The sequence below is a fragment of the Passer domesticus genome, chromosome 5 (assembly GCF_036417665.1).
Source record: "Passer domesticus isolate bPasDom1 chromosome 5, bPasDom1.hap1, whole genome shotgun sequence".
Lineage (NCBI taxonomy): Eukaryota > Metazoa > Chordata > Aves > Passeriformes > Passeridae > Passer > Passer domesticus.
Window position 1 is genome coordinate 37,739,834 of NC_087478.1, and position 26,257 is coordinate 37,766,090.

The 26,257-nt window shown below is 35.3% G+C and overlaps 1 protein-coding gene across 1 annotated transcript in view; it reads left to right on the forward strand.

Moving 5' to 3' along the window:
• The window catches only part of OTOGL (otogelin like), a 90,125-nt gene that overhangs the window by 56,915 nt on the left and 6,953 nt on the right, over window positions 1–26,257 (forward strand). The window contains exons 33-56 of the mRNA XM_064421589.1: window positions 520–687; window positions 2,238–2,516; window positions 2,885–3,002; window positions 4,226–4,305; window positions 5,194–8,012; window positions 8,693–8,870; window positions 9,746–9,888; window positions 10,533–10,556; window positions 10,694–10,786; window positions 11,407–11,596; window positions 13,853–14,067; window positions 15,122–15,263; window positions 15,606–15,791; window positions 16,306–16,518; window positions 17,374–17,478; window positions 17,789–17,896; window positions 18,241–18,342; window positions 19,618–19,722; window positions 19,811–19,851; window positions 20,790–20,853; window positions 21,795–21,973; window positions 22,329–22,433; window positions 23,230–23,349; window positions 24,950–24,995. Of these exons, the coding sequence (XP_064277659.1) occupies window positions 520–687; window positions 2,238–2,516; window positions 2,885–3,002; window positions 4,226–4,305; window positions 5,194–8,012; window positions 8,693–8,870; window positions 9,746–9,888; window positions 10,533–10,556; window positions 10,694–10,786; window positions 11,407–11,596; window positions 13,853–14,067; window positions 15,122–15,263; window positions 15,606–15,791; window positions 16,306–16,518; window positions 17,374–17,478; window positions 17,789–17,896; window positions 18,241–18,342; window positions 19,618–19,722; window positions 19,811–19,851; window positions 20,790–20,853; window positions 21,795–21,973; window positions 22,329–22,433; window positions 23,230–23,349; window positions 24,950–24,995 (5,823 nt within the window). The remainder of the gene's footprint in view (window positions 1–519; window positions 688–2,237; window positions 2,517–2,884; window positions 3,003–4,225; window positions 4,306–5,193; window positions 8,013–8,692; window positions 8,871–9,745; window positions 9,889–10,532; window positions 10,557–10,693; window positions 10,787–11,406; window positions 11,597–13,852; window positions 14,068–15,121; window positions 15,264–15,605; window positions 15,792–16,305; window positions 16,519–17,373; window positions 17,479–17,788; window positions 17,897–18,240; window positions 18,343–19,617; window positions 19,723–19,810; window positions 19,852–20,789; window positions 20,854–21,794; window positions 21,974–22,328; window positions 22,434–23,229; window positions 23,350–24,949; window positions 24,996–26,257) is intronic.

Sequence of the window (26,257 nt, forward strand, 5' to 3'; positions counted from 1 at the left end):
CTGGGGCTGCACAAGAGGTTAGAGGGGACAGAGTTGGGACAACTGACCCCAGCTGACAAGAGGGATGTTGCAGAACGCAGGATGTTGAGTTCAGCAATAGAAGTTGGAGGGGAAGGTTTCTGGGACTGGCATTGCTTAGGGTTCATCTAGATGTTGGTCAGCTGACGGTGAAGAATTATGTCATTTTCATCACTTTTCTTTGTTTTCTTTTTGCAATTGTTTTCTTTTATTTCCTTTTCTTTTTCATAATTTCTCTATAAACAAAACTCAAAACAAACCATGATTTAACTGTCTTTATCTTCACCATAAGATTTTTTCAGCTCTTCCCCTCTGATTCTGTCATGAGGTGTGTGGTGAGTCACCAGATGTGGGTGCTTAGCTGCCTGCCAGGGTTAAAGTCAAGGACAGAGTTATGCATGTTTCCACTACCAAGTGGAACCAAGTGGAAAATTAAGACCTAAGTTTTGTATATAATGTGATGAAAATTTTTCTTTTTCTATTTGATTTTTCTTCCTGTAGGTCTTGGTGAAGGACCCTATATTTTGGCAAGTTTTGGAGTGAATGACACAATTATAGGGGCTAATGTATCCAGCAGAAGGATATTTCCCTTGCCTAGAACTGGAGCACATGGAAATGTAATTTTCAGTTTCATGATAACTCCAGGTCTTTTCAAAGATAAAGATTTATGTAAGTGCTCTCAGCAGTTTTGCTAATGGTGAAATATATATGTCAAACTATATAAATGATTGTTGCTGCATTTTCTAAATGTGCTAAAGTAGTCTAGGTATTTTTAGTTTTTGGAATAAGTGGCCAATTGCAAAATGCAGGAGGGATTTAGATTTTAATTTTTTTAATATTAGAAAACTTCAATTCCAGCTTTAAAGTTGAATTTTCAAAAATTATTTTAGAAATATTGTAAAATACAAGTGAATAGAGTAATTTTGTGAAAAAATCCAATTAGTTTGTATAAATGGAAACTGGTGAATTTTTCACAAGTATCTAGCAAATATCAACACTGAAGGTCAATGCAGGATATTTTTGTCTCCAGTAAAATTGGTTCTACCTTGTGTTTCCACCTTATTTGTTACTTTTCCTGTACAGCTCAGAATGATCAATCTATTTCTGCATTGTTAACAAGCATCATCTCTGTGCAACATAGAAGGTAGTTTCTTAGGTGAACAGCTAATCCTAAGCTATTTTTTTTTACTTGTCAGACACTTACCCAAACTATACAACAAAATTAAACCTGTTTAAATATTTTTCCTTCTATATATATATTTCTTTCTTCACATATGTGAAGATTGTGCCAATTACATCAATAAAGATTTTGTCATTGCTTTCTCAAATAATCTAATGTGTTGAAAAAATTACAAAGCCTCAAAAATCAACAAAAAGAAGGGCTCTCTCCACAGAGAAACTTCAAACTACATTTACAAACATTTGAATGTTTATTACCATGGGAAAATTAGGTTTTTAGATGTGATTTTGAAATGAAAAATATATACAACAGAAAAAAATTAATTCAGTCTTGTCAAATTCCTGTTTAAAGTGGAAGTAAATAATTCATTATATCTGTGCAGTACACAAATGACTTTCATATGGAAATGAGGGATGAGATAATGTTCCTCTAGATTAAAGAACTTCAAGTCTGTATTCAAGTATGAAGTCAGTCTTCTTATAAAGCCTGACATTTTCAGAGAATTTTTTCAGTTTTGATTTGTGGCATGGGTAGAGCAAATAGAGGTCAAGTCTCTTATTTGGCCATAGATTTTCTTTCAGTATTTCTGGATGTAACTGCATATAAAAAAAGGCCTGACCTCAATGTTCTTGCAATGTGATATTTTTGACTAATGAAATTCTGGCCCTGCTAATCTGTCAGACTTTTGTTCAAACGTGAGAAAAAATCCCAAGATATGCAAGTTCCAGTCTGAGACTGCTTAGGAATAATTTTTGAAGGTTAGTAGCAGTCGGCTGAATGCAATTTTGGTCTAACTGATAAGTTCCCTGGTGGGTCTGGATGATATGATCATTTGAAGTCCCTTTTAGACCCAGCACTGTTTCTGACCTTCTTTTGTGCAACATGAAGCTGATTTTTTTTTTTTTTTTGGTGAAAAGAGTTTTTAAAAGAAGCCAATATATAGGATTAACAGCCCATATATAGGATTTAATCTCAAATATAAGTTGTTTTCTGTGAAAATATCACCATTTTTATTTTATTTTTTTTTTTCCTGTGGAAGCTCTGTCTCTTGTTTCACTTGAATCTGCTGAAAGACCAAACTACTTTCTGTGTGTACATGACAATGAAACCATTGGGTTGGAGCAGTGGCAGGCAAATGCCTCCTTTCAGAGACGAGCCACCTTCTTCCACCACCAGGGTCTCTGGAGTCCAGGGCTCAGTGCCTTCGAGCTGCACAGTAAAAAAGGCTTTTTCATCATTCTCACCTCATCCAGTGTTAAAGTGGAAAAGTATGATGGTTCAGAAGAATTCAAACATTTCAGTAGCTTTAGTGTTGAAGGTAAATTTTGCATAATCCTCAGGGATAAACTTTCTTTTTCTGCTTGCCTTCAGAGCACTTACTTTCTTGTATTTCATCAGCAATAGTAAGAAATATTTTATCCTATTTTTAATTTCTCTCTTTCTTTGTCTTCCATTCCATCTCAAAATGTATTATTTTCTAATTTTTTTAGATAGGATGGTCACTTTATCTTTGAACTACATTTTCATTGGCTTACTCTTTCAAAATTAAAGTGGCATGTCACAGAATGATGTATGTTAATATCTCATTAGTAATCTACAGATCCCAATATATGTTGTAGAAAAAGTTGTAAATTTATTTTTTGTTGACTATTGAATCAATAAAGAAACCCTTTCTTTCCTTCGCAGAACTCAGTGCTTCTGTGCCTTACAGAAGGATGTGTGAATGGCGATATGAATCTTGCGCTAATCCTTGTTTTAAGACATGTAGTGATCCTGAAGGAATAGCATGTAAATTTCTTCCTCTGTAAGTAAAATTAATCTCATATTGCTTCTCTATTGTTTTTTGTAATAAACACACCACATACTTTCTAAAATCGCTGCTGCAATATCCATTTACTTTTACTCTCCAGATTTCAATATCATCCCTATGAGAAACTCTCACAAGTCATATGAAAACATTTGTACCAAGCCTCTCACTTCCCCCAGTTTGTACTCCCACTTAGATGTGCTTTCCAACACAAGAGTAAGAGGGTTTGTATTTACCCCAGAGGATTAGGTTCTGGTAGTGGTTAAGTAGAAAGCTGTTAAATTAAATGAAGACTGTTTCCTTCTTTGGATTTATAGTTGCATCCTAAACCAGCACACTGTGCTAAAATGACTACATCTTTCTGGTGTTTATATGACAGAGATCAAAAATTGTAGGAATAGTAAGGGAGGAATACGCCCTCTCCTGTAAGAAGAGGGAACTTTTATACTCGGATATGCTCACTGGCCTGAAGGGAGGGATTTCAGAGGGGTGATGGTAGCTTGGGATTTAGTAAACAGATTTCCTATCTCAGTGGTCCTCCCCTGGCTTCTATGACATCACAGCACACTAAAAGGAAAAATGCCTAAAAGCTCAAGGCACTATGTGGTGGAAAAAAAAGGATATTTTAGATTTCAGATTCCCTAGGCATATACAATTTATGATTAGTAATGCTACTAATATGGCTAATTTTCTCTGTTGGTATTCTTAGCTTTTTCCTTATGGGAACACTGGTTGTTAATGTAATTACTTTCTTATTGAAAAGTCCCCAAGAATGAAAAAAGACATGGGAATATAGTGATTTGTCTGCATTCTCCTATGTTGAAAGGACACAAGAGAAAGGCTTTATGGAGTCAATCTAAATATTTTAATATCTCAAATGAAAATATCTGGATAAAACAAAAGTCTTGTAGACAAATTCATCATTCTGTGAAAAACCTTTCTGTTTAGGGATCTAAACTTCCACAAGGTTGTGGAAGAAAAATGGTCCATCATATTCATCAGCCTATGCAAATAATTATTAACAGTTTAGAAACAGAATTATGCTGCTCAATAACTTTGTGACCTTGAAATGCCTCAAAATGCTATGTTCATAATTTCATTGGAAAGTTCTCAGAACTCTGATAAGACATTCTAATGGTTTGTTTAGCCAAAGTAAAATAATTTAAAATTAACTTATACTTCTACTGTGGCTCTAGAATTGACTATACAATATTTTAAAGGGTTGAAGGATGCATGCCATACTGTCCCAAAAACATGATCCTTGATGAGGTCACACTTAGATGTGTTTATCCAGAAGACTGTGAGTATACTTTATTATGTTGATCTACTGGTATAAATTACTCCAAGATCCTAGGAAAGGATTAATCAAATGTAATTTTTTAAAAATTAAATGCTTTCTCAGAACTTATTTCTGTTGAAGATTATTTCTCTTGGACATAGCCTCCATTCCCAGTCATCCAAACTACAGCTTCTGCATTCAAAAAGTTATATTTTACATTGAATTCTCATATTTCTCAAATAGTGGGTTATATATAACCTTTTGTGATTATGTTATACTCAGAACAACTATATTTGACTATATAATGCTAGTATATTACACATCTATAAGGGAGAGATTCCAAATGAAAGAAATACAACCATAGCAAAAAGTTCAGTCTTTTTTCAGGATGACACACCACTAACAAATTCAGCTCACCTATTTTATAATTTCTGATGTGTAAAAATATCCCATTATTTCCTTATTCTGTGAGAAAAAGTATTGTTTTAACATTAACATTTAGTTTTAATCATGTATCTTATTGTACAAATTTTGAATTAAATATGTTATGCTTGATATTTGCTGGAACAAAGTTGTCTTGTATAATATCTTCTAAGGACATAATGTACTTTTTTCAAATATTTTACTATTTTGGATTTACTGCATTTTCTATGGAATTGCCTTGCTGCTTCAAAATTGCTCTGCAAAATAAGGATTTTCACCAATAACAAAATATCAACTATTTCATTTACAGAGAAAATTAGAAAACATTTTGAGCCAGCTGAGTTCCTCAAAGTCACCAGACAACCTGGAAGCATTGGCAAGATCTGATACGCTAATATTTAAATGGAATTTGAGTAGAGATAGATTTGCTATTTTTCTTTACTAATAATCCATAAAAGACAGTTAAACACACATTTTTCCTTTTAGGCATACCTGTGACACCTACAGAATCAGACATTGGACTGAAGCCTTCCGTGTTAATCTCTCACATGGGTCCTACCACAGAGAGATTTCCTCAGACACTCCCTGTGTTTGTTACTTCAAGGAATAAATCAACTCTCATCGGTGTGACAGACAAAATAACCATAAATGCAAACACAGCTTCAAGCGGAATGAATATGTCGGCACAGTCCATTACAGACTTTTATTCACTGGAAGCTTCTAATGCAGCCACCTATTCAACATTTTCATTACCAAGTACAGTGGAGCCTTCCGATGTACTTCACAGCACAGCCAGCCCTACTGTCCTTTCCAAACCCATCCCTTCAACAGATTTTCCAGTTCTTTTTCAAGCCTCAGCAGTCACATCACATACTGCCCGCTCTACTGCATCTATAACTTTACCCATTGCAATAACAACTCCAACAACCCTGCTTGGTGCAAGTCCTATTCCAACACATTCTGCATTATTAACACCCACTTCCCTAGTTGTAGTTCCATTTTCACTTGAAACATTAACCACACAGCTAGGAACTGTTCAACCTTCCTCAGCACTAAGAACTTTAGCCTCCAAGATATCTTTGGTCACTTCTGAGCTGCCTGCAGGGATTGGGAAGAGTGGGAGTCCTTCAGTAAGTCATTCTAAGGGAGCAGAAATACACTCTGAAGTGTCTTTGTCTGCCTTGAGGGCTGACAGAGAAACTTTCACAAGACCTGTATTTCTTCTAGGTCCACGATTGACACTAGACACATCTACTTCTCCTATATCCACTTTGTCTGCTAGAACTAGGTCTGGCATTAGTCAAACTGCAGTTTACCCAACACGTGGTTCTGCACTGACTTCAACTGCTCCTCAAATTCCTATGACTACTAGATTTTCTAGCTCTGAGACAAGTGTTCCTCAATTAATCACAGTTTCATATTTCAGAACATCAAAGCCCCTGTCTAAAACTTCTCTGATATCATTAAATTCTAGCTCTTCAACCAGTTTTTCTCCAAAGCCACTTTTATCTTCAGTGCAAACTTCAATGACTGTCCCTGAGCAGACATCTCCATTAAAAAAGGGTAGTATTTCTGCTGCTCTGCCAATAATGACTGTATGGTCACCTCAAGTTGTTTCCGAAATCCCTAAAAACACTTCTTCAAGTCCTGCAGCATGCACAGTATCTACACCGGTGCATTCTCTGTTTACCTCCCTCAAGCCCAAAGCTATAGCAGGTGCCACTGTTGCCTCCCCAAGTTTTTCTACAGTACCTTCTAGTGCCTCCACTCCTCTAATAAATTCAGCAATCTTTGATAGGTCTGTAGTAAGTAAAGCCTCAACAGAAAATAAGCAAATAATGCACACTGATTTCTTTTCATTATCATTCATTTCTAAAAAGCCAAAGATATCTGTTACGCCTACAGCCTTCCCTCTCAGGACATTGGTATTACCTCTAAATTCTACATCAATAACTGCTTCAGAACTTGCAGAGTACCCAAAAAGTTCAGATACAGAATTGAAAACTGACCTTGTGGCTCAAAGCTCAGGTACTTCCATTTCCAAAAATCCTTCTTTTACAAGGTCATTATCTTTATTTACAACCGTGTTATCAACATCAGAACCATTTTATGTGACATCTCAGACTACAAGTTTTTCATTGATTCCCATAGTCAGTAGCACATCATCACTAACACAAAATATAAGTGCTACCCAAGCATCAGATTTGTCTCTACATACACAAGAAACTTCAAAAATTCCAATTATAGACCTTGCAACTTCTGTGGATTTTTCTAAATTCACTTTAAAAATAAGTCTCTCTACCAACTTTTCAGCAGCACTAAAAACATCCATTGTAATGCCCTTTTTACTAACGCCTAACACCTCTGAAATCAGTTTAGAAAGCCAAGCCTCTATGCCTTCACCTCCTCCTAAGACCACTCATATCTCTAATGTTTCTCTAGGAAAACAGAGTTCTTCGGTAAGTTCTTCAGAAGAAGAAGGAACAATATCAGCCATACCAGCTGGAATCATCACTCAATCCACTACGCCAATGATCAGGAACACAACAGTGAATGCTACATCCTCAAAAGCACCTTATATTTTTGCAAAAATGCTGCCTAGTTCTTCAGCCAGTTTATTAGTTACTTCAGGTACCACCACCCTAGCCTCCAGGATTACTACAAAAACTGCTGATTCTTTTGTTGTCAATTTGGATTTTTATATGGCTTCAGCTTCAGTTCCTACCACCATAGAAACACACAAATCTTTATTTACAACTGCAGTAACTCAAGCTTCACAGAGCACCGGAGAAACTCCAAACATTAGTATAACAAAAACAACTGGTACTGGGAATCCATTATCACAGATGAAGAGTACCTCATACATAGCATCAGAAGTTAAATACACAACTTCATTTGAAAAAACTGTGGATATTTCAGAAGATGGTCAGACATCACATGAGCAAAAAAATGCTACCAAGATAAAGACAACCACAACTGACAAATCTTCCCCACCTTATTTGCCAGTAACTGCACTTCAGAGTCTGCTTTTATCAAGAAATACAACCTCAGTCAAAAATGTCTCTATTTCTGGAGTCCTGGATGTAACGACATCAGATAGGTCCAAAATCCCAACACAGAAACCCAATACACCTTATTTTAGTGTAACAGAGGCCACAGAGCTGCAAACCAGAGCTGTGATAGATTTATCTCTTTCTAGTGGCGGAATGGCTCTGCCTTCCTCATCAGAAACGATGGCTGTAGCTGACAAGGCTTACTTTGGCACCATGATGCATACACTGGTATCTACATCTTCTGAGTGTGTGGTATGATCAGTCTTACTTTCCCCTCTATGTTATCATGTATATTACTTTTCAGTCCATTCTGTTATTCTACATATGTAATACCAGAGATTTAAAATAGTCCATATTTTTGATTTAATTTACTTGTTTTAAAATTCTCAGTTATTCTTAGAGGATAGTTTTATTGCTGCTCTTACACTGCCCTGGTATATTCTGCAACTTGAATGTATTGCTGTGAAAAAAACTTTAAAGATATGTGAGTTTTCTAGATAGCTAAATATATTTCTGAGGTACTGAAAAGCCATAATCCTTGGAATTTTGATGTTTCTGAGTAATCTTACCCTGTCTTTCCTTCTTCTACTTGTTCCTTTGTCATAGGGTTTAAAATGATGGGAATACATGATTTTGTTTTTCTTGAAATGCTTCTGATTATAACTGATTATAACATGTACCCTCAATGCACAATGCTTTACATAGGGTGTTCCACCAAAGCTGGATGGAACAGGAATGGTGTGGGTGAATGCACATGCATCATTGTCACTGGTTACAACCACACAAATGCAAGTGATTCCAAAATAACTGATGAGGGGCAGGTAGATGTGCTGATTGTCTCTCAGAACTGGGGGATGGACAAGTCATGGCTTGGACTTTATAAGGCCAATGAAGTTAAAGTTGACTCTGGTTGTTTTTTCCTTATATGACAGCCAAGATACCTTGAACCTGTTGACAAATGTAGCCAGTATGTATGTGTTAATACGGCTTGGATGTTATACAATCTTTCAAGGAACTGCCCTAAGGATGTGCAGAAGCCAGACTGTGGTTTTCGAGGAATGCCTGTTCAAGTTAACACTGACAGCTGTTGTCCAGAATGGGAATGTCCCTGTGAGTCTCTCTTTTATTTTTAAATAAAATATGGAGCCTTGATCTGTAAATGTCAAGTAATAAATTAAAGGATTTTTAAAATGGGAATATGAGGTTAAATACTGGAATGAATTAAAAAGAGCTATTCACCAGCAAAGCAGAATGAAATATACTGAACATTTTTGTACCTTTGAATTGACATCCTGGAGAATGAAAATATTTTTATTTTTTAATGAAAACATTGAAATGACATTTCCAGTATGAACACCAATATTTTTCAGCTGAGACTTTTCAGAATTTTCATTTGTAGAAATGTTAAGATTTCAACATTTTATGAAGAAAAATAAATTAAATACTAGCTTTTCTGAAAGACAGACCCCTCATATTTAATTTAACTCTAACTGCAGTTTTTATTCATGCTTAGACACTGCAGTAACTGGCAGATGAGCCTGCCAAGGAACAAAAAGGCTAAAGAGAAGTCATATTTAAATCCTTGCAGCATCAATGAAACCAATATTGCACTTTATATTTTTTCAAGATAAGCCAGAAGGTCCCTTGTCAGTATCTCAAAAGAAAAAAAAAAAAGCATATATTTTATCTCACATCATGCAGATTCATTGACTTTACCTGTAAAACACTGACTTAAGTAAAATTTTTCACCAATTTAAACCTTTTTCCCTACCCTGGGCACACAGAAGCAGGTTAAGGTATTTCCACTGAGTAACGTAAACACTTAATTAGGCTTACGGCTCAATATGTTGTCTGCAGAACAAATTCATCTATCTATCTATCTGTGAATGTATGTGCGAAAGCAAATAATGCTAGAACTGAAAGTTTTTAGAACTACCCTGTATTCAGTTTTGTGGTAACCTCATTAAATGACAGTTCTTTTTTAGGTCAGTGTTCTGTACTGTCTGAACTGAGTGTTATTACATTTGATGGAAACAACTTAGCCCTGTGTAATATGGCTTCCTATGTTTTAGTCAAGTTACCAGGAGAAATTATTGTTGCTCATATTGAAAAATGTCCTGCTAATCAGGTAAGGTTCTTGCATTTATGCAATAATTATAATTGTTCCTTGAAATTTTGTGTTATAGGTTTGAAATTGCAAAAAATATGTCAATTAAAACTTATACATAAAAGCCACACTCAATGAAAAATACCAAGTTATTTAATTTTCAAGAAGCATTCTTAATAATGCTGTCTAGATAAAAGAATTTTATCTTGAATTAAATTGTAATTGTTGTGTTATAAGGAAATTGAAATGTAGGTTCCTTTTAAATTATCAGAAGTGGCATAAGTTCTCAATATGCATGTCTCCTTTCAGGAGGCAACAGTTAAAGGCAGCAGTCTTGCATTGTTTTAGATATTTTCTATTAAATTTCTCTCATTTCCTAGTTGCAGTCTAGAGGTGGGAGTGCAGAACACATATGCAGATGAGCTTTAGAAGTCAGTAGTTTTAGTCCTAGCTTTAGTTCTTTAAGAAATATAATTTGAAAGGACCTTTCAGCATATGCACTAAATTAGCTGGAAAGTGTGTATTTTTTTTTTATAATAAAATATATTAATTATTTAGCTGATTGTAGAAGAACATTAAAGACAAAGAAAATGTAACTCATTTTTGCTGAACAAAAATGTTGCCAATTATTATTGAACTTCTAATTTTTGTTTAATGTTTTCCAGAGTGCAAATTCAATAAGAAAACTAGTAAGTACTTGCTTATTTTGCTGATTTAAAATGCATTAATATGAAAAATATTTAATTAATATAGAAAATTCTAATAGCACTGGCACAGAATTAGAAAAATAATAGTAACTAAATTTCCTTGTCACTTTTCTTTCAAGGTGCCACCTGCAAACACTTCAGGGCTCTGTTTTAAGAAATTAAATGTCACAACATACACTTGTCAAATACTTATCAATCGTTTAGCAAGAAAAGTAAGTATGTATCAACAACATGTGTATTCTTTAAAAATAGCTGTAGTTCTGTTCTGTGGTAGAATGTGATAAATCATATTTAAAATAAAACACTACAGGATTAGGATTACTTTTGCAGATCAGGTTCCCAATAATTCGTGGTGTACTAGAGGCAAAACAAACAATTTACATTTCTGGTACCATGCTTCATTTAAATGTCATTTTTCCATGTCACTTTAAAGTACTTTTGAGATTTTAATGAAGTTGCAAAAGCAGTTATGCCTGAGACTATACTTCCAGAAACCCTAGACCCCTAGAAGCAATAAATGTTATTTTTCTTGCTAGTCACTAACAAGTCACAACAGATGACTTTCAATAATTAGAATGAGGTTTTGTTTCATCATACGACATGTGATAAATAAGATTTATTCTTTCCCTAATTACACAAGTTTTTTTCCCCATGCCTACTTAATTTGCACTTTTTGGGAGTGGCATGGATGGGAACCTCTCTAATTTAAGCACTGTGACTGTTATATGTGGCAGAGGCTGTTAAAATAGTCTTTTGTTTTAAAATAGAAAGACACATAAAATACACCATTGCAGTCTGGCTTTATCTCTAAAACGTGTTTGGTTTCTTTTAGGTAGTGGTGGATTCTGTAATTCAACCATTACCATTTTCAAGAGAAGGACTGAGTGTTCAGGACACTGGTGCAATGTATGTGGTTAATACCCCAGCTGGTTTTAGCATCAAGTGGGCTCATGTTACAGGCATCATAGATATACAGTATGGATTACACTCCAACACAACCAGGAAGACAGAAGGACTTTGTGGTGAGGCCATGGTGGCAATTTTTTTTTATTCAAGAACTTCCCAATTGAAATTTGCAACTCCCTTTTGTGTCTGTGACCAGCTGTCCCTAGAGCTCTTGTTGTGACCCACATTAACTCTGCTGACAATCCTATGTAAGAGCCTGTGAAATACTATTAATTAATTAATAATAAATTAATAATTCTGTTTGAAAGCACTGTGTGCTAATAAAGTACTTTCCAGAACAAATAGTGATCAGCACATTGTATCTAAATAACTTTAAAAAAATTACTTATTTCTTTTACTTATTTCTGCCTGTCTTAAGAGTTTTGCTGAAGCCAAGTAAAGAAAAACAAAATTTAGTGAAGAAGTGGCTGCGAAAGAAGTTCAGTTAGTGATAGTATAGTTCAGTGATTACGGAGACAAGAATACTGTCTGATGTCAGCAGTGGCATCTTATTGCTATGAAAATACTGACAGAACTTGTATCTTGGGAAGGGTGCAAGTCTTGTGAGGACAGTGAATTAAGAATCTGATTTTAGACCTCTTGAGGCTGGGTCTAAGGTCCAAAAGTGTACTAAGGTATCTCAGTCCTGAATTACAATGACAGTAAATGTAGCAAGTTTCAAGCTTCCGTGAAGCCTTTTTATAACTTTGCTGGTATGAATGATATGGAAAAGTGTAAACAGGTGATTAAAAATTAATTTTATAATAAATTTTCATTTTCTAGTGGTTTGTAATTTTACATAAGCTACTTCATATTGAAAAGGAAAATTAACTTCTTATAGTCTTTTAAACTGCTTTTAGTTTTAAAAGCAAGCAAAGCAATTCAGATATGCTTTAAGTGTAAACATAAACAAACCAAGTCTTTAAAATCAATTGCTGTCTTCTGTTTGAACCAAAGGAAAATTCTCCTAAATCTACTGAGAGAAGGTGAAGGCTGGCCCTGCCTCTTTTCCCAGTATCATGCCATCTTCTCTATGCATGCTGAACAAAAGGGACAAGATGAGAGCAAATGTAGAAAGAATTATATAATAGTTCCTCTTTGTGTCCTGAGAAGATAAAAAGAGGAAGACTATGCCAAAAAATCCAAATTTAGCTTAAAATGTTGCACTACCTGATATTTTGCAGTAAAGTCAGAAGTTTTCTTTAGTGCTTGTTTTCCTGTCCTTTGCTGTTTGTTCCTCTCTGGGATTCTGCAATCCTCTTCCTCTCATACCAGAAAAAGTTGGGGGATTATGTGGTAAATTTGCGTTATTTTTAAAGCTATATTGCTTCTCCAGTTCTGTAGCATGGCCTTAACAAATTCTAATGCCAGCAGTTTGTGATCTGCAGCAAAAAGCAGGAGAGATAAGAATACTGGAAAGTGGTGCTACTGTAAAGCACTTCTTATTTAAATTCCATCTTCTGTATTTCTCCATGCTGTCTGAAAGAATAATAGCCTGCCACACCAAGCTACTCCAGTTCTAGCAAAGGACCCTGGGGAGCATCAGACTGCAGGGCTGAAAACATGAGGGCAAGAGCTGAGGGTGTGTTTAACTGTGCAGAAGGAAAGTGGAAACAAAGGAGGAGCTTTGCCTGATTAGTTCCTGAGATGTAAAACCAGTATGAAGATTAAAGTTTTGGCATTACTCACTTGTTATGTGCTTAAAGAGATAATGTATTTTAATTTATGTATCAATAAAGATACATAAAGAATAATGAATTCAGGTAGACAATGAATGCCAGGGGTCTGGGAAGGTAGTTTTTTACAGTGGTTTTGTATTAATAACTTGAGTAAGAACAATATTTTTTCTAGCTAGAGCAATTTGTTCATAAAAACATTCTTTTAATAACTTCTTGCACATAGAATGTTTGATTAAATCTCAATACAGTGTGAAATCAGTGGTGATGAGCAATTAATCTCAAACCATCTACCATTGCTCCAAGGAGCTGACTGTCATTCAGTGGAATTACATCAGGATCTAGTGCCATGTCAGTGAATTTGGTACACTCAACAGCACATTTTGGTAGCAGTTTTTCTCAAAAGTTAATTGTAAAAGGTACAATGAGTTCTATTGTAAGATCTACTTGTTTTACCAAGCCATTGAGCTGAGAACAAATATCACAAGCAAGGAGTTGGAATTACAGTGGACATACAGCTTCTTTAATTTATATACTCATGTGACTGAGTTTCACAGGTCACCCTGATGCAGTGTTGATCATAACTTATCAGGCCACTTTTCTTTCCCAAATGAAGGAATGTTTGTGTGTGCTTTGAATACGATGCTCTGTCCCCAGGGGTGTGTAATGGAGATCCTAGTGATGACCTGAAAATGCAAAACATGACCATAATTACAAATATGGAGGAAATTGAAATGTTCATTAAGAGCTGGGAAATTGAGAAATCACTTGATGTAACAACCAGGAGGCCAGTAAGAAACTGTACTGAAAATAACTGCACATACTGTATGGAACTGTTAAACAGAAGCATTTTCATCCCTTGTCACAAGAAAGTGAGTATGAGGATCAGAAAATTTGCAGGACCAAATAATATAGCAGTTGTATAATTAAGGAAAGAGTGACTGATACATGCACATTTTTAATGTTTTGCTTGTTTTTATGATTTGACAATGGAATAGGTGTCTTTAACACCCCTGCCATGTTGTCCTTCGAAAACACACATCTATATTGATTCCTGTGCTATTATGCTGTTTTTTGAAATTACTTAATGGGTATTTCTCAGAGAGGACACACTGGATCATCATGTCAAGATAAACACGTTCCAGAGATGTTATTTTTATATTAAATGCTTGATGTGGATCACTAGAACAGAAAGCCTCATGATTCTGCTCCACACAAGATCCATTCATGGAGTTGCTGACTAAAGAAATTTCCAGTTAAAATATTTTGACATAGTCAATATTTGAAATTTTGTAACATTTCTTACAGAAATCATTATAATTTGCTTTTACAAATTGTATTTTCTAATGGGGATGTAGCTGTAGCATGCAGCTATAGAGTTGGGTAACCTCTGTAGGTCACTAGAAGTGGGTAGTGCAGCACAGCTGCTTTCCAGAACAGCAAATGAGGAAGCCCCAAATCTCTGAGGTCTGACTGACTTTTCTGACTTAATTAAAAATAAAAAGGATTAATTACTCAAGGGGCACTTTATTTCTGAGAGATAGATGTGTAAAATAGGTCATCAGGTCCTACAGACACAGAAACAGAGTAAGAAGTAATTAATTCACAGCAGGATTGTATGGAAGGTATAGCAGCAATGTTTAGCTGAGATTGTCCACTTTTGGTTGACAGAGCTATGCTGAAAAGTTCTTTAAAGTAGTGTGACAATCTCATTAGGAATGCATTCTCTGTCTACTGATCAGCATAAAAAATTCTGGCAGTTAAAATTTTGCAGAATGAGTGTTTTGACAAAAAAGATATTTTTAAATTTAGACACTGCTAGTGATTTTTCCCCCTTGTGGCTGTACTACTTCTCTTAATTACTGATTTATTTTAGTTACAGGAAGTCCTTATACTTGTTAATTCCCAATTTCAATATGTTCCTAGGTGTCACCACAGGAATTTTGTGAGAAGATGTGGATCAACAGTACTAATTTTTGGAACTATGAGTGTGATGCACTTTCTGCATATGTGGCTTTATGCAACAAGCACAGCATCTGCATTAAATGGAGGACATCTGATTACTGTTGTAAGCAGATAGCCATATTCTGTACACTTATGTGGCTTTAGTGCAGAGGTTTTTTAGTGATCAAGTGTTTAGTGATAAGTTAAAATTATATTTCTTTCTATTATTCTTGTAAGTAACATCTCATTTTATCACAGCATTGGTACATCAGAGTGCAAGTTCTTAAGATGAGAATACATCATTTAGTCATGAATGAATTTTAATCTCCATTGAATTATTTGCTTTCATAAAGTACTGTTTAAAGTATAAATATGTGCTTTCTGTGCTAACTCATTACTACCTATTTAACCAGTGAAATGCCGAAAGAATATAGAAGCACTGGATGTCCTTTTTTATTCCTTGCAGCATTGAGCTGTCCTGAGGGCAAGGAATACCAGCCTTGCGTGCAACCCTGTGAAGCCAAGACATGCTTGAATAAATGGTTCTATGAAGATTCTCCCTGTTCCTATTTAAGGGAAGACTGTGTGTGTAAAAATGGCACCATTCTGCATAGAACAGACTCAGACCTCTGTATACCAGAAGAGAAATGTAGTAAGTACAGTAGGAGAGAGTAGTTTTGCACTTTTGATGTCTTAGCCACAGTTATATTAACAGTTCATGGTAAAAGATAAGCTTAAGTTCCATGTCAATCCTCAGCAAATGTAAATCTGGTAAAGGTCCCTTCAACAGAGCCTAACATTTCTCAAGCTACAGCAGTTTGTGCTTTCAGTTAACTTGGCTTTAAGAGCCAGTGCTAATGTACCTCTGTTGGGGGAAAAATGATGGCCATTCTTCTATAGCTTCCAGGCTTTCCTCCCTTGAGAACTTAGGAAGGAATAACATGGGCAGGTTCTGTCCCTTGCCCTCACCCATAGAAAAGCATTTGTTCCTTTGGAGATTTTAGGGTCATCGGGAACAGGAAAGAATGCTTTCTTGGATTCTTTTACTGTGAAGTTCTGCAGCTGTCTTATTTTATGCAATAATTTAATGCCAGTCATAGCTGCTTGCAGGAAATGGAGCTGTCTGCGTGTTGAAGAGATAGAATTAAGTTTTTTTCCTCTTCTAGCATGCACAGATAATAAAGGACAACCCCGCTCTGCTGGGGAGATCTGGAATGGGTCCATGAGAGGGTGCTGCATGTATGGCTGTTTAGAAAATGGAAGCATTATTGCTGTAGAACCTGACTGCAGTGAGGATCCACCACCAGTCTGTGAAAGAGAAGGGGAAGTTCTACTCCATGTCATTGAAGAGACAGCTTGCTGTCCCAAGACAGTCTGTGGTACGTATCACACTTTTTTTCTGTAGCAGAAGTATAAAATAAGTGCTTCACATTCACAGGCAGCTGACAAACTTCAGCTTCAAGGTAACATTTATTACTTGAATTAATTTTCAAGTACTTGTGGCTTGTTGGGCCAGAAATTGAGGCTTCTATTCTTTATAAGAATTATTCACAGAAGTAATTTTTTTCTTAGAAGGCCACCAGTTAAACAAAACTTCTGTTTAAAATTATTTTTTAAGCTCTTGTATGGAATTTAATAATAAATTGATTTATATTCAATAATAGAAGTACCTTGGTATTTGGGGACATTGTCAGAGATTGCTTGCTTTTCTTTCTGGTGTATTTTGGTGTGATGAGCAGTATCCTCTGATCTACTGCTGTTTCCCAGAGGCTGTTTTTTGGGAGCTGATCACTGAATACTAATATTCTGCCTAGCCATGGCTGTTAAGAAAAATAATAAGCTTATTGCTCCTAAAACATTAAGCAAAATATACTAATTTCTTCATAACGTATTCAAGGAAAATGGGAACATATGGTCCAGCTGATGTGGTGCATTTGCTTATTAGATGCTTGTAACCAATGCTGTGTTGTCAATTTGCTCAAGAAATATCAGTGGGACATTGTAGCTGGCTTCATGCATAGGGAGCAGAGCAAGTAAATACCAGTTTGAAGAGGGATATCACTGCTTGCTTGGGTTGAGCTCAAAAGTCTACATGATGGTATGGAGTGAACTTTAAGCTGACTTGGGCTGCTCTTCTTTTGTGGAACTCTGTATTAGATGGTATAAACAGCTTGAAATATATGACTTGCACTAGTATCTGTTTAAAGACATCAAAATTGTTTTTTATCCCACAGAATGTAACATGTCGTTGTGTGATGCCATTATTCCAGCATGCAAACCCAATGAAAAAATAGTGGTAGGCTACCACCCCCTGTCCTGCTGCCCACAGTACCGATGTGGTAAGGGAAATACAAAACCACAGTTAGTGGAAAGTTTTCCGTACTTGTATTATATGTTGGAAGAGAATTTGCATTACAAGTTGGTTTGATTGTTAACAGAATGAAACACTGTAAATAGCACCAAGCAATGATGTATGTTTTTTTAAACATTCTCTAGTATTTTTTTGTCTTTGTGTTTTTTGTTACTTCTGATTTACAGTCAGTTTGGGGTAGTTTATTTTACTTAGCATATGAGGAATATATTTTCTTTATCTTTTTCATATTGTTTCAATGACTCCTTTTAAAACAGTGTTTGTTCCACATCCTACAGAATGTGATCCTTCAGTTTGTTTTAATGCCTCCCAGCCTGACTGCAGAGAAGATCAGTTTATTGTTGAGGCAAAACAGGAAGATCCCTGTTGTTTCTCTCATCTCTGTGGTAAGAAGCCTCTAATATTTTTATGGAGAGCTAAGGAATAGTCAAGTATTTACAAAACCAGACTATAATTCTAGAATAAATAACTCAAGGCAGGAATTATTGGAGTGAGACTTCACACAGAACTGGTGAACTGGAGCATCATTATTCTTGGGTTTGGGGATCTATTTTTTCCAACGTAATTTTGAACATCATATTTGATTTAATATCTATAAAATCCTTAAAAGTTCTATTATCTGAGTAGCAAATGCAGTATTACTTTTTACATATTTGATTAGATGGAATTCACACGTGCTCACTTTTTGCTACTTTAACCTTTGTACATGTCTTATTTTTTTTCAATTTAGTTTGTGAATCCTGTGTTGAACCTGTTCCCTTGTGTAGTGAAGGGGAAATTCTCACTGTAGACCTTAATACCATACACTACTGTTGTCCTCATTACTACTGTGGTGAGTGTAACTGCTGTGAGTTTGATATGTCACCAAATTCAGTAAAAATGCAAGTGTGTGCCTGTGCAGGGATTTTTTAAAGTTTGGCAATTAGGGTGGGCTTCAGGTATAGACTAAGATTTCGAAATGAGGCTGTAGAGGTACCAAATTTGACACAGATTCAAAGTTCTTGGTATGCCCAGTGGTGGTCTAACAAACCTAGTCAGTGGAGTCTGGAGAGGTTATTCAGTTCACCAGACAGAAATATGGTTATCTTCACAGTGATTTAAATACCAGTATATTAATGTAGCACTGAATCCCATTCTTGGAGTAGAAATATACAATTGTTCATATATTAAAACATATATTAAAACACATTTAATAAAACAGCTTCCACACTGGTTTTCCTCTGTTGTACTATTCACTAATGTTTCGGCATTTGCTTTGCACTTTTAGCTCCTAGGGGAAGGAGTAGATCAAGGATTTCAACTACTGCTGGGTTAACTGCTCTTCAAACAATGAGCAGGCAGAAGAAAAATATTTGCAGTGTAACTTAGTCCTTTTCATAGTCTCATAAAATACATAAATTGTGCTAAACATTTTTAAGTAACATCTACAAGTACAAATGCTTAATTTAGATTAACTTTCATCCTATTGCAGTCTTTCAGGATAATTTCATACAATTAAATTGACTTCCACCAAGTTTGGAGTTTAGTAATTTTTTCTTCGGTTGTTTCTGTATTTTGGTCCTTTCCTTTTCCTAGCAGTTTTACCCAGGTGAAATTTTCTGCCAAAGCCTTTGGCATTTTTTTCCCACTTCCAGCAGGGAGAAAGTTAGTGTGTAATCTTCTTTCACAGTCCCAGTAAGCTGCTTCAGATAAGGGAGGCAGTACTTTCTTATTAGCATCATACCTGGTTGGCAGTTGCTCCCTCCAGTTATGTAACAGAAGTGCACTTTAGAGTACATTTCAAGTCCATGTTTCCCAAAGATTATGGTTTTAGTTGTCTTTGGTACTCTGAAGTAGGAAGTATACTGAGTAACTCTGAAGTAGGAAGAATATTAAATGTTCCTGTTTGATATTCTCTGAAAATTTAAACATGTTCTAAGACAACTAAAATCACTTTTGAATATTTCTGTTTAGTTTTTCATTCCAAGTATAGTTCAGATGCTTAAGAAAGGCAATAATGTTTATATAAAATAATTTTATTTTAAAAATAGTTTATCAAAAGTAATATAAGTTGGAAAACATGAAGGAATGTTGAATAAATTCTCATATGTCTTCTCCCCTCATTTAGTTTGTGATGAAAAGCTTTGTTCTGAGCCTCCTATGATTTGCACAGATGACATGACACCTGTGAAGGAAAAAATACTTGGGCAATGTTGTCCGGAATGGCACTGTGGTAATTATTGCTTTATTCCTTAGCCACAACTGTTAACCAAAACTAACAGTTAGCTAATCGATTAACACATATTTCTTTATTTCCTCAGAATGTAGTTGTGAAAATGCTACTATGCTGACCTGTAAATTGGTAAGTGGTGTCTTTTAAACACTCTTAGTAATGGTGTTGAGCTGTCTTACTCCTCTCTTTTACACTCCTTGTTTCAGTTGTAAAGAGTGAACAGGGACAGGGTGGGATTTTCCTCAAGCATGTAATTCCAAGTGTCTGCATAATGTTCTCAGCCATTTATTGGAGAAATTTCAATTTGTGTGTTGTAAGGTGGAAAAAGAAAAAAAACAACTGTAATTTTATCCTGTTCAATGTTGACATGAAACAATATGCAAGTAAGGCTTTCCACAGAAATAATTCACATTTAAAAATAATTAATGTGGTATGGGCTATATGGTTATATGTATCATCTGAAGAAATGTGTCATTTTGTTAATCATTTATGCTTTTGATTAAAATGATTTAACTTTGAATTTTGTTGATATGAGAAGTCATTAATATTTTGCTCCTCATGTATTTTTTCATAACAGGGACTGTGATCTGGAAAATAATTATGAGTGAATGTTCAAACTCCCATTATTACCATAGTGACCATATTTTCCCTACCCAGTGCCTGAAGTTTTTTCCTCGTGTGAAGACAGTATGACATAAAGTCTATTAAGAAATTTTAGATTTAAATAGCTTTCACCTATCTTTCAGAAGAAAATCCTTAGGAAGCACTCTTTTGCTAATATATTCATTATAGAAATTACTTTGTATCTCAGGAAAAAATGCTGTTATTGATTGCTATTCTATGCACCCCTACAGAAAATTAAGTGTTGTTTTCTGTTTTAAGAGATAAATACACTGAATAACTCTGAATATGCTACCGTTTCTTGAGTACATTGTAATTTTCCTCTTTTATGAAACCAGGGGTGGAAGTGATGAAAGTAATATTTTACATTTTTAGAGAAAAATTGTCTGTGTAGCACTACATTTAATTGTGCATGACTTTGCAAACCTTTATCTTTCTGTACTCAGGGAGAAGTTAAAAAAATAGATAGCAGTGTTTCCAGTGCTTGTGGATGCACTCACTACATTTGTGGTAACTTTTTATATTCCTCATTGTTGTGTTTTATTTTTTAGCTACATGAGTATGCAAAGAAAGCAGAACTAAGGTCATTGCCACCTTCTCAAATGTAAACACTCTTTTATCTTAATTTGATGTGTGTCTATCTAGTTATGCAATGATACTCTCTTTTCTGAATATGGTGCTTTGCCTGCTATCCCATCCACTTTGTGTCTGTTCTGGCAGAGTGTGGGAGTGTTGTGGAACTGCCCATGCTTTCAGAGTCAGGTACAGTCTCTCTGGTGAGAGACAAGTAGAAACAGGCTGTGAACAGTAGCTGAGTGTGAGCAGGGCAGCTGCTCCTAGTCTGCTTCCAGAACAAATGAGACAACATCTTGCACAGAGCAACAGACCTGTTCAACCAGCACAAGAGGAGGTAGCCACTCTCAAGATCAGAGCTCTGCTCCCTCCCTTCACACAGCTACCCATGCAGAGTAGATTTCAGCTGCACTGTGTGTGTGGGTGCAGAGGCTGGCAGTCCTGGCAGCAGCCCAGGCTGAACTGCCTCCAAGAGCCAAGCACATATTTATGGTACAGTTTGAACAGATTACTGGACCACAGGTACTTGCAGACAGGGTAGATTAATTGACAAAAAGGCTACATTTTGTGATGTGCAGAATAGCTGAATATTAAATATTAGAATATTTTAAAATAAGAACAGCAGACTTTTTTTACTTCCATAGTAGGAACATTATCAATTTTAGGCAGTTTTGCATTTTGCAGTATTATCTAAAACTGAATTATCATTTCTCCCGCTCTTGTTTGGTAACTAAAACCACAAACGAATCAAGTCTAAAAGATAGAATACTTTTGCAGTGAATAGGAATTTGCCCTACTTTGGTCTTACCAGTGGTTCTGTTCATTTGTTTCATGATTCTTTTTTCTTCTCTGGTAACATCTATTTCTTTTGGTTTTAGAGAAGGATGATGTGTGCATCTTCCAAGAGGTCACAGTACTGAATCCTGGACAGTCAGTGATTCAGTACTTGGATGGAGACCTTTGTTACACTGTACAGTGTTTACAAGAAAAAGATCAGAACACAGGCTACAATGCCATGCATTTCACAATGATGAACTGCTCCCAGCAATGTGAAGCTGTGAGTATTCTTAAAATACAGGAATGATGCAATTTGTGAACACAACTAGGATAAAAGTTTTAGTGAAGACTTTTGCTAGTCCTGTTTACTCAGCATGAACTTGAGAATTTAGCAGTGATGATGTGTATCTTGTGTCTACACAATTATTTTGAGAGGCAGTTTCTAGCACCCTATGTAAACAAATCTAACTGTCCATCCATCCATCCATCCATCCATCCATCCATCCATCCATCCATCCATCCATCCATCCATCCATTGTTTTCCTTGGTGTTTTTAGTTTCAGAAACCAAAGAATTTCTGCATATTGTGTGTTTAAAAAGTACTAGTTTGTCTATTTCCTTTCCTTTCTTTCCAGAATCAAGTATATATTCCTTCCTTCAGTCACCATACTTGTTGTGGTACATGTCAAAACGTGTCCTGCTCTTTTCATACAGAGAATGGAACACTGATTTTGTACGAGGTAAGTGTCTCTGAACAGAGATAAGAAGTAACTGTAATGAAACAAAGGAGTCTGACAGGCATTTCTTAGTTGACTCATGCTGTCATTCTTGCTTCATGCCTCCTTATTGCTGGTTACATTCTTAGAGACTATTTATGATGTATGATTAGAAATGAGTGTGTTTATCTAAAGACCTGGCTTTTCGAACACATAAATGTCTTATAGCTTGTAATATTTCCTGCAAAGATCTGCAAAAACCATCATTTATTTAAGGCTGGATATGCTCTAACAGCAGAGCAGGATTCAAATTGTTACTCTATATTAGGTACTATGATTTAGATGTGTTGAGAGCTTCTAAGCCTACATCAGGACTTGTATGTCTCCTTCTTCTGAGGGCTACTCTTCTCTTCCTGCTGGTTACTACAGAAAGGTAAAGTGCAAATTGAGGCTCTGGGGTTCAGGCTCTTGATGGTGTGTTCCAGCATCCACATGCACAGAAATTTAGATGTGGCCATGACTTGGTTCACACTTCCAATTGATTTCAGAGCAAAAGAAATTACCAAAGTGGCACAAAGTCCTTTCATTCTGCAGTAGGGGACCCATGCTCAGCATGGAGAGTAGAGCCATGGCTCCAGGGTGGAGTAGCCTCTGGTAGTTAGAGAATGGTCTTTTTTGCCACCTACAGGTGGTCAGCAGCAGAGTTTCCACTCCAGTAGATGTTACAGCATGTGTGCACTACTTTTATTAACATTTCAGGTTGGAGATAAAACTGAAATGTTTTGGCTTTCCTAGCAAAGGCTTTGTTTTATATATTCAGGAAGGAAGCACCTGGACCTCCAACTGTACCAACTACAAATGTGTGAAGACTGCTGCAGGGGCTATTGTACTGGGGTCAAGTGTTGTCTGCCCCCCATTTAATGACACTGAGTGTACAAAGGTTTGTACTTTGAGTAAGGTAAGTGACAATAATTACTCTGGAGTTTGGCTTACACTCCACAATGCAGGCAAACTTCATGCACTTTCTTTAAATTAAAAAAGTGGTAAGTAAAAACATGCAAATGAGCAATTTCAGTAATTTCCTATATTCCTGTTTTCTTTCCAGCTAACAAAGTATTTGTGAGGAGTGTAAAAGTTTGGCTTAGGTATTGTTGATGACTGCTTTTAGAATATTGTGGAATTGGAATCATGCTTGACATACTACTATAAAAAGTGCTATCACTATGTCTTACCTTATTTTGGAATAATGCTTTGCCAAGTTCATAGAACACACACAATAAATGAATCAGATCAATAAATCCAAAAATATTCCATATAAATGTCAGCTATATTAAAAAACCCTTAAACTGAGAAATTATTAGGAATATGACTGAGTATATATAAATTTTATTAGCTCTTAAACTAAAATTTGTGTAACATAACAAAAAATATCCAGGGTATCTACCTACATCATATATTTAAAAGTATAAAGGTGGCATATCCATATAAACTGCTTTGAAGAACATGTATTCTTCACAAATATTACATATTTGTTTACAGTTTAATTTCTAATTTAATAATTCTCTAAATTTATAATACTTGTAAAATTTTTCACTTGCAGTATATTCTATATTTAATATGAGCTACAAATAATAGTAAATATATATGTAGAAATGGTAAGTACCACTGCTGCCTTGACTACAGATTATGCATTTAGTACTAGTCCTATTTATCCCTTCCAGTTGTTTAAAAAAGTTCCTGTTTCCTCCAGTCTTGAAGAAGGTATTCTATTTAAAAATAATGTTTGTACTATGAGTTAATGCTTGAGTTTCTTCCTTGGAACCATTCTGACACCATCTATTAGGTTAATATTTTTAAGAATGGAGCCCTAAAATTAACTTTCTGAATCAGTCTGACCTGTTTTTGAGAGATGCTGGCCACAGGCTTGAGACAGTAGCTGAGAAGAAAACTTTTGTAATGGCAGTTTGGGATAATTCAGGAATATCTGAGTTGAAGTGCTCTTTGAAGAAGTTCTTGAACAACTTATTCAATGTAAGGAGGTAAAAATATATGCTTGCATAAAAAGATAGAGGCTAAAAAATAAAGATAGAAGTTGTCTTTTGTCTGTTGTTATCCTAAGATAATATTAGCAATAGATAGTGTCTATTTATCTTCTGTAGTCTGCTTGATAAGCAGATCTGGGCTACTCACATGAATTTTTGAAACTCCTGATAAATCTCCATGGTGGGGAAATAGATAGTAATACATTATATAAAAATACACTCATAGAAACTAAGTGAATTCTTCAAAGGAAACTAGATCAGATGTCAGCTGAACACAATTGAAGTTGTCATCACTGATGAGTTCATTTTCAGTTTCAAAGGCTGTAGAGAATTTGTGAAACAAACCTTCAGCTGATACATAACTGTGTAATTCTGTTGATTTCAGTGGTGCTACTTTGTATTAGCATGACATCTTTAAAATATGGAATGTGTTGAGATACAATTTTCCTTTGCATTGGGTCCAGACTTTTTTGCTATATTCTTCTTTTATTTTCCTAGAATGGAGGAATTGTGCAGACGTATAATGATGGCTGCTGCAAGACCTGTAAGTGATGAAAGCTGCAATATGTGCTAGTTTAGCTTTCGTTTTGGAGGGCTTGTTTTTTAACCTCTGTTGCTGGGACATGAAGAGGGAAAAAGCATGCAGTTCCCCCTACAAATCTCATAAAATTTTTGTAGTTACCTCTTAACTCTTAAAAGGTCTTGCTTTATTTGGCTGCTGACTTGGTGATTTTTAACATTACTGTTCTGGAGTATAATCAAATCTCTCCAAGTATAGCTCATGGAAGATTAAAACTGTCTCAATTAAAACAATTAAAACATTCTCTTAAGTTAGCTCTCAAATAGTGCCTATATGATCTTCACCTGAAAAGATAAGAATTTTCCTCTTAAAAGTGATTCTTGATTCAATGACATTTTTCAATGCATCTTCAAACTTAGCAATTTATTCTGTATCCCTAACATGTATTTTCTACGTCTAAAAGATTGGAATGTTTTTCTTATATCCCAAATGCGGAAAAACTAGAGAAATACTAATGATAGCAATGCTGAAATAAAATCAGCCTTTTAATATCTGGTAATACATTCACGTTTTCTGGTGTAACTTTAAAATATGATTAAATGTGACTCAAACTGACATAAAAGTTTCACAATTTATGCAATTTTGAAAATAGATTGAGAACAAACTGATTTTCTCTGCAGTTTTGAGTGGAATAATTTTTACATACTTATATAATTATGCATGTATATATATATATATGTTTATGTTTTTTAAAACTAATTTTGTAGGGCAAGGACATGTTCAACATTACAGAAAATTTAACCCTCTGTTTTGGTCTTTTTTGTGTTCTACATTAGAGTAAAAGCAAATTATTGTTTTGAATTTTTGTATGCAAACCTTTACATAATATTATTGAATAGAAAGTTGCAGACTTATAACCATATATTGCACAGTTATTATGTAAAACTGAAGTGCAATATATTGAATATAACTTGGAGAAATGAGGGGAAGTAGTGATATTTATAAAATGCAGAACAAAACCAAGTTTCCAGGCTATATGAGTCTTAGAAAGGAAACTGCAAATATTGTTGTTCCATTGTAACCAAAACATGGAAAATGAAAGGTATTTTAATGCAACAGAAGATGTTTTATTATTGAGAATCAACATAGAGAAGTAGCACACCAAAGTAGAATTTTACCAAAATCTTACTCATCCATAATCTTTCTCTCATGAGATAAACTGTGTGGAAAAAAAAAAATCTGCCCCCCACCCCCCCCCACAAAAAAAAAAAAGTTGTCGTTTTTTA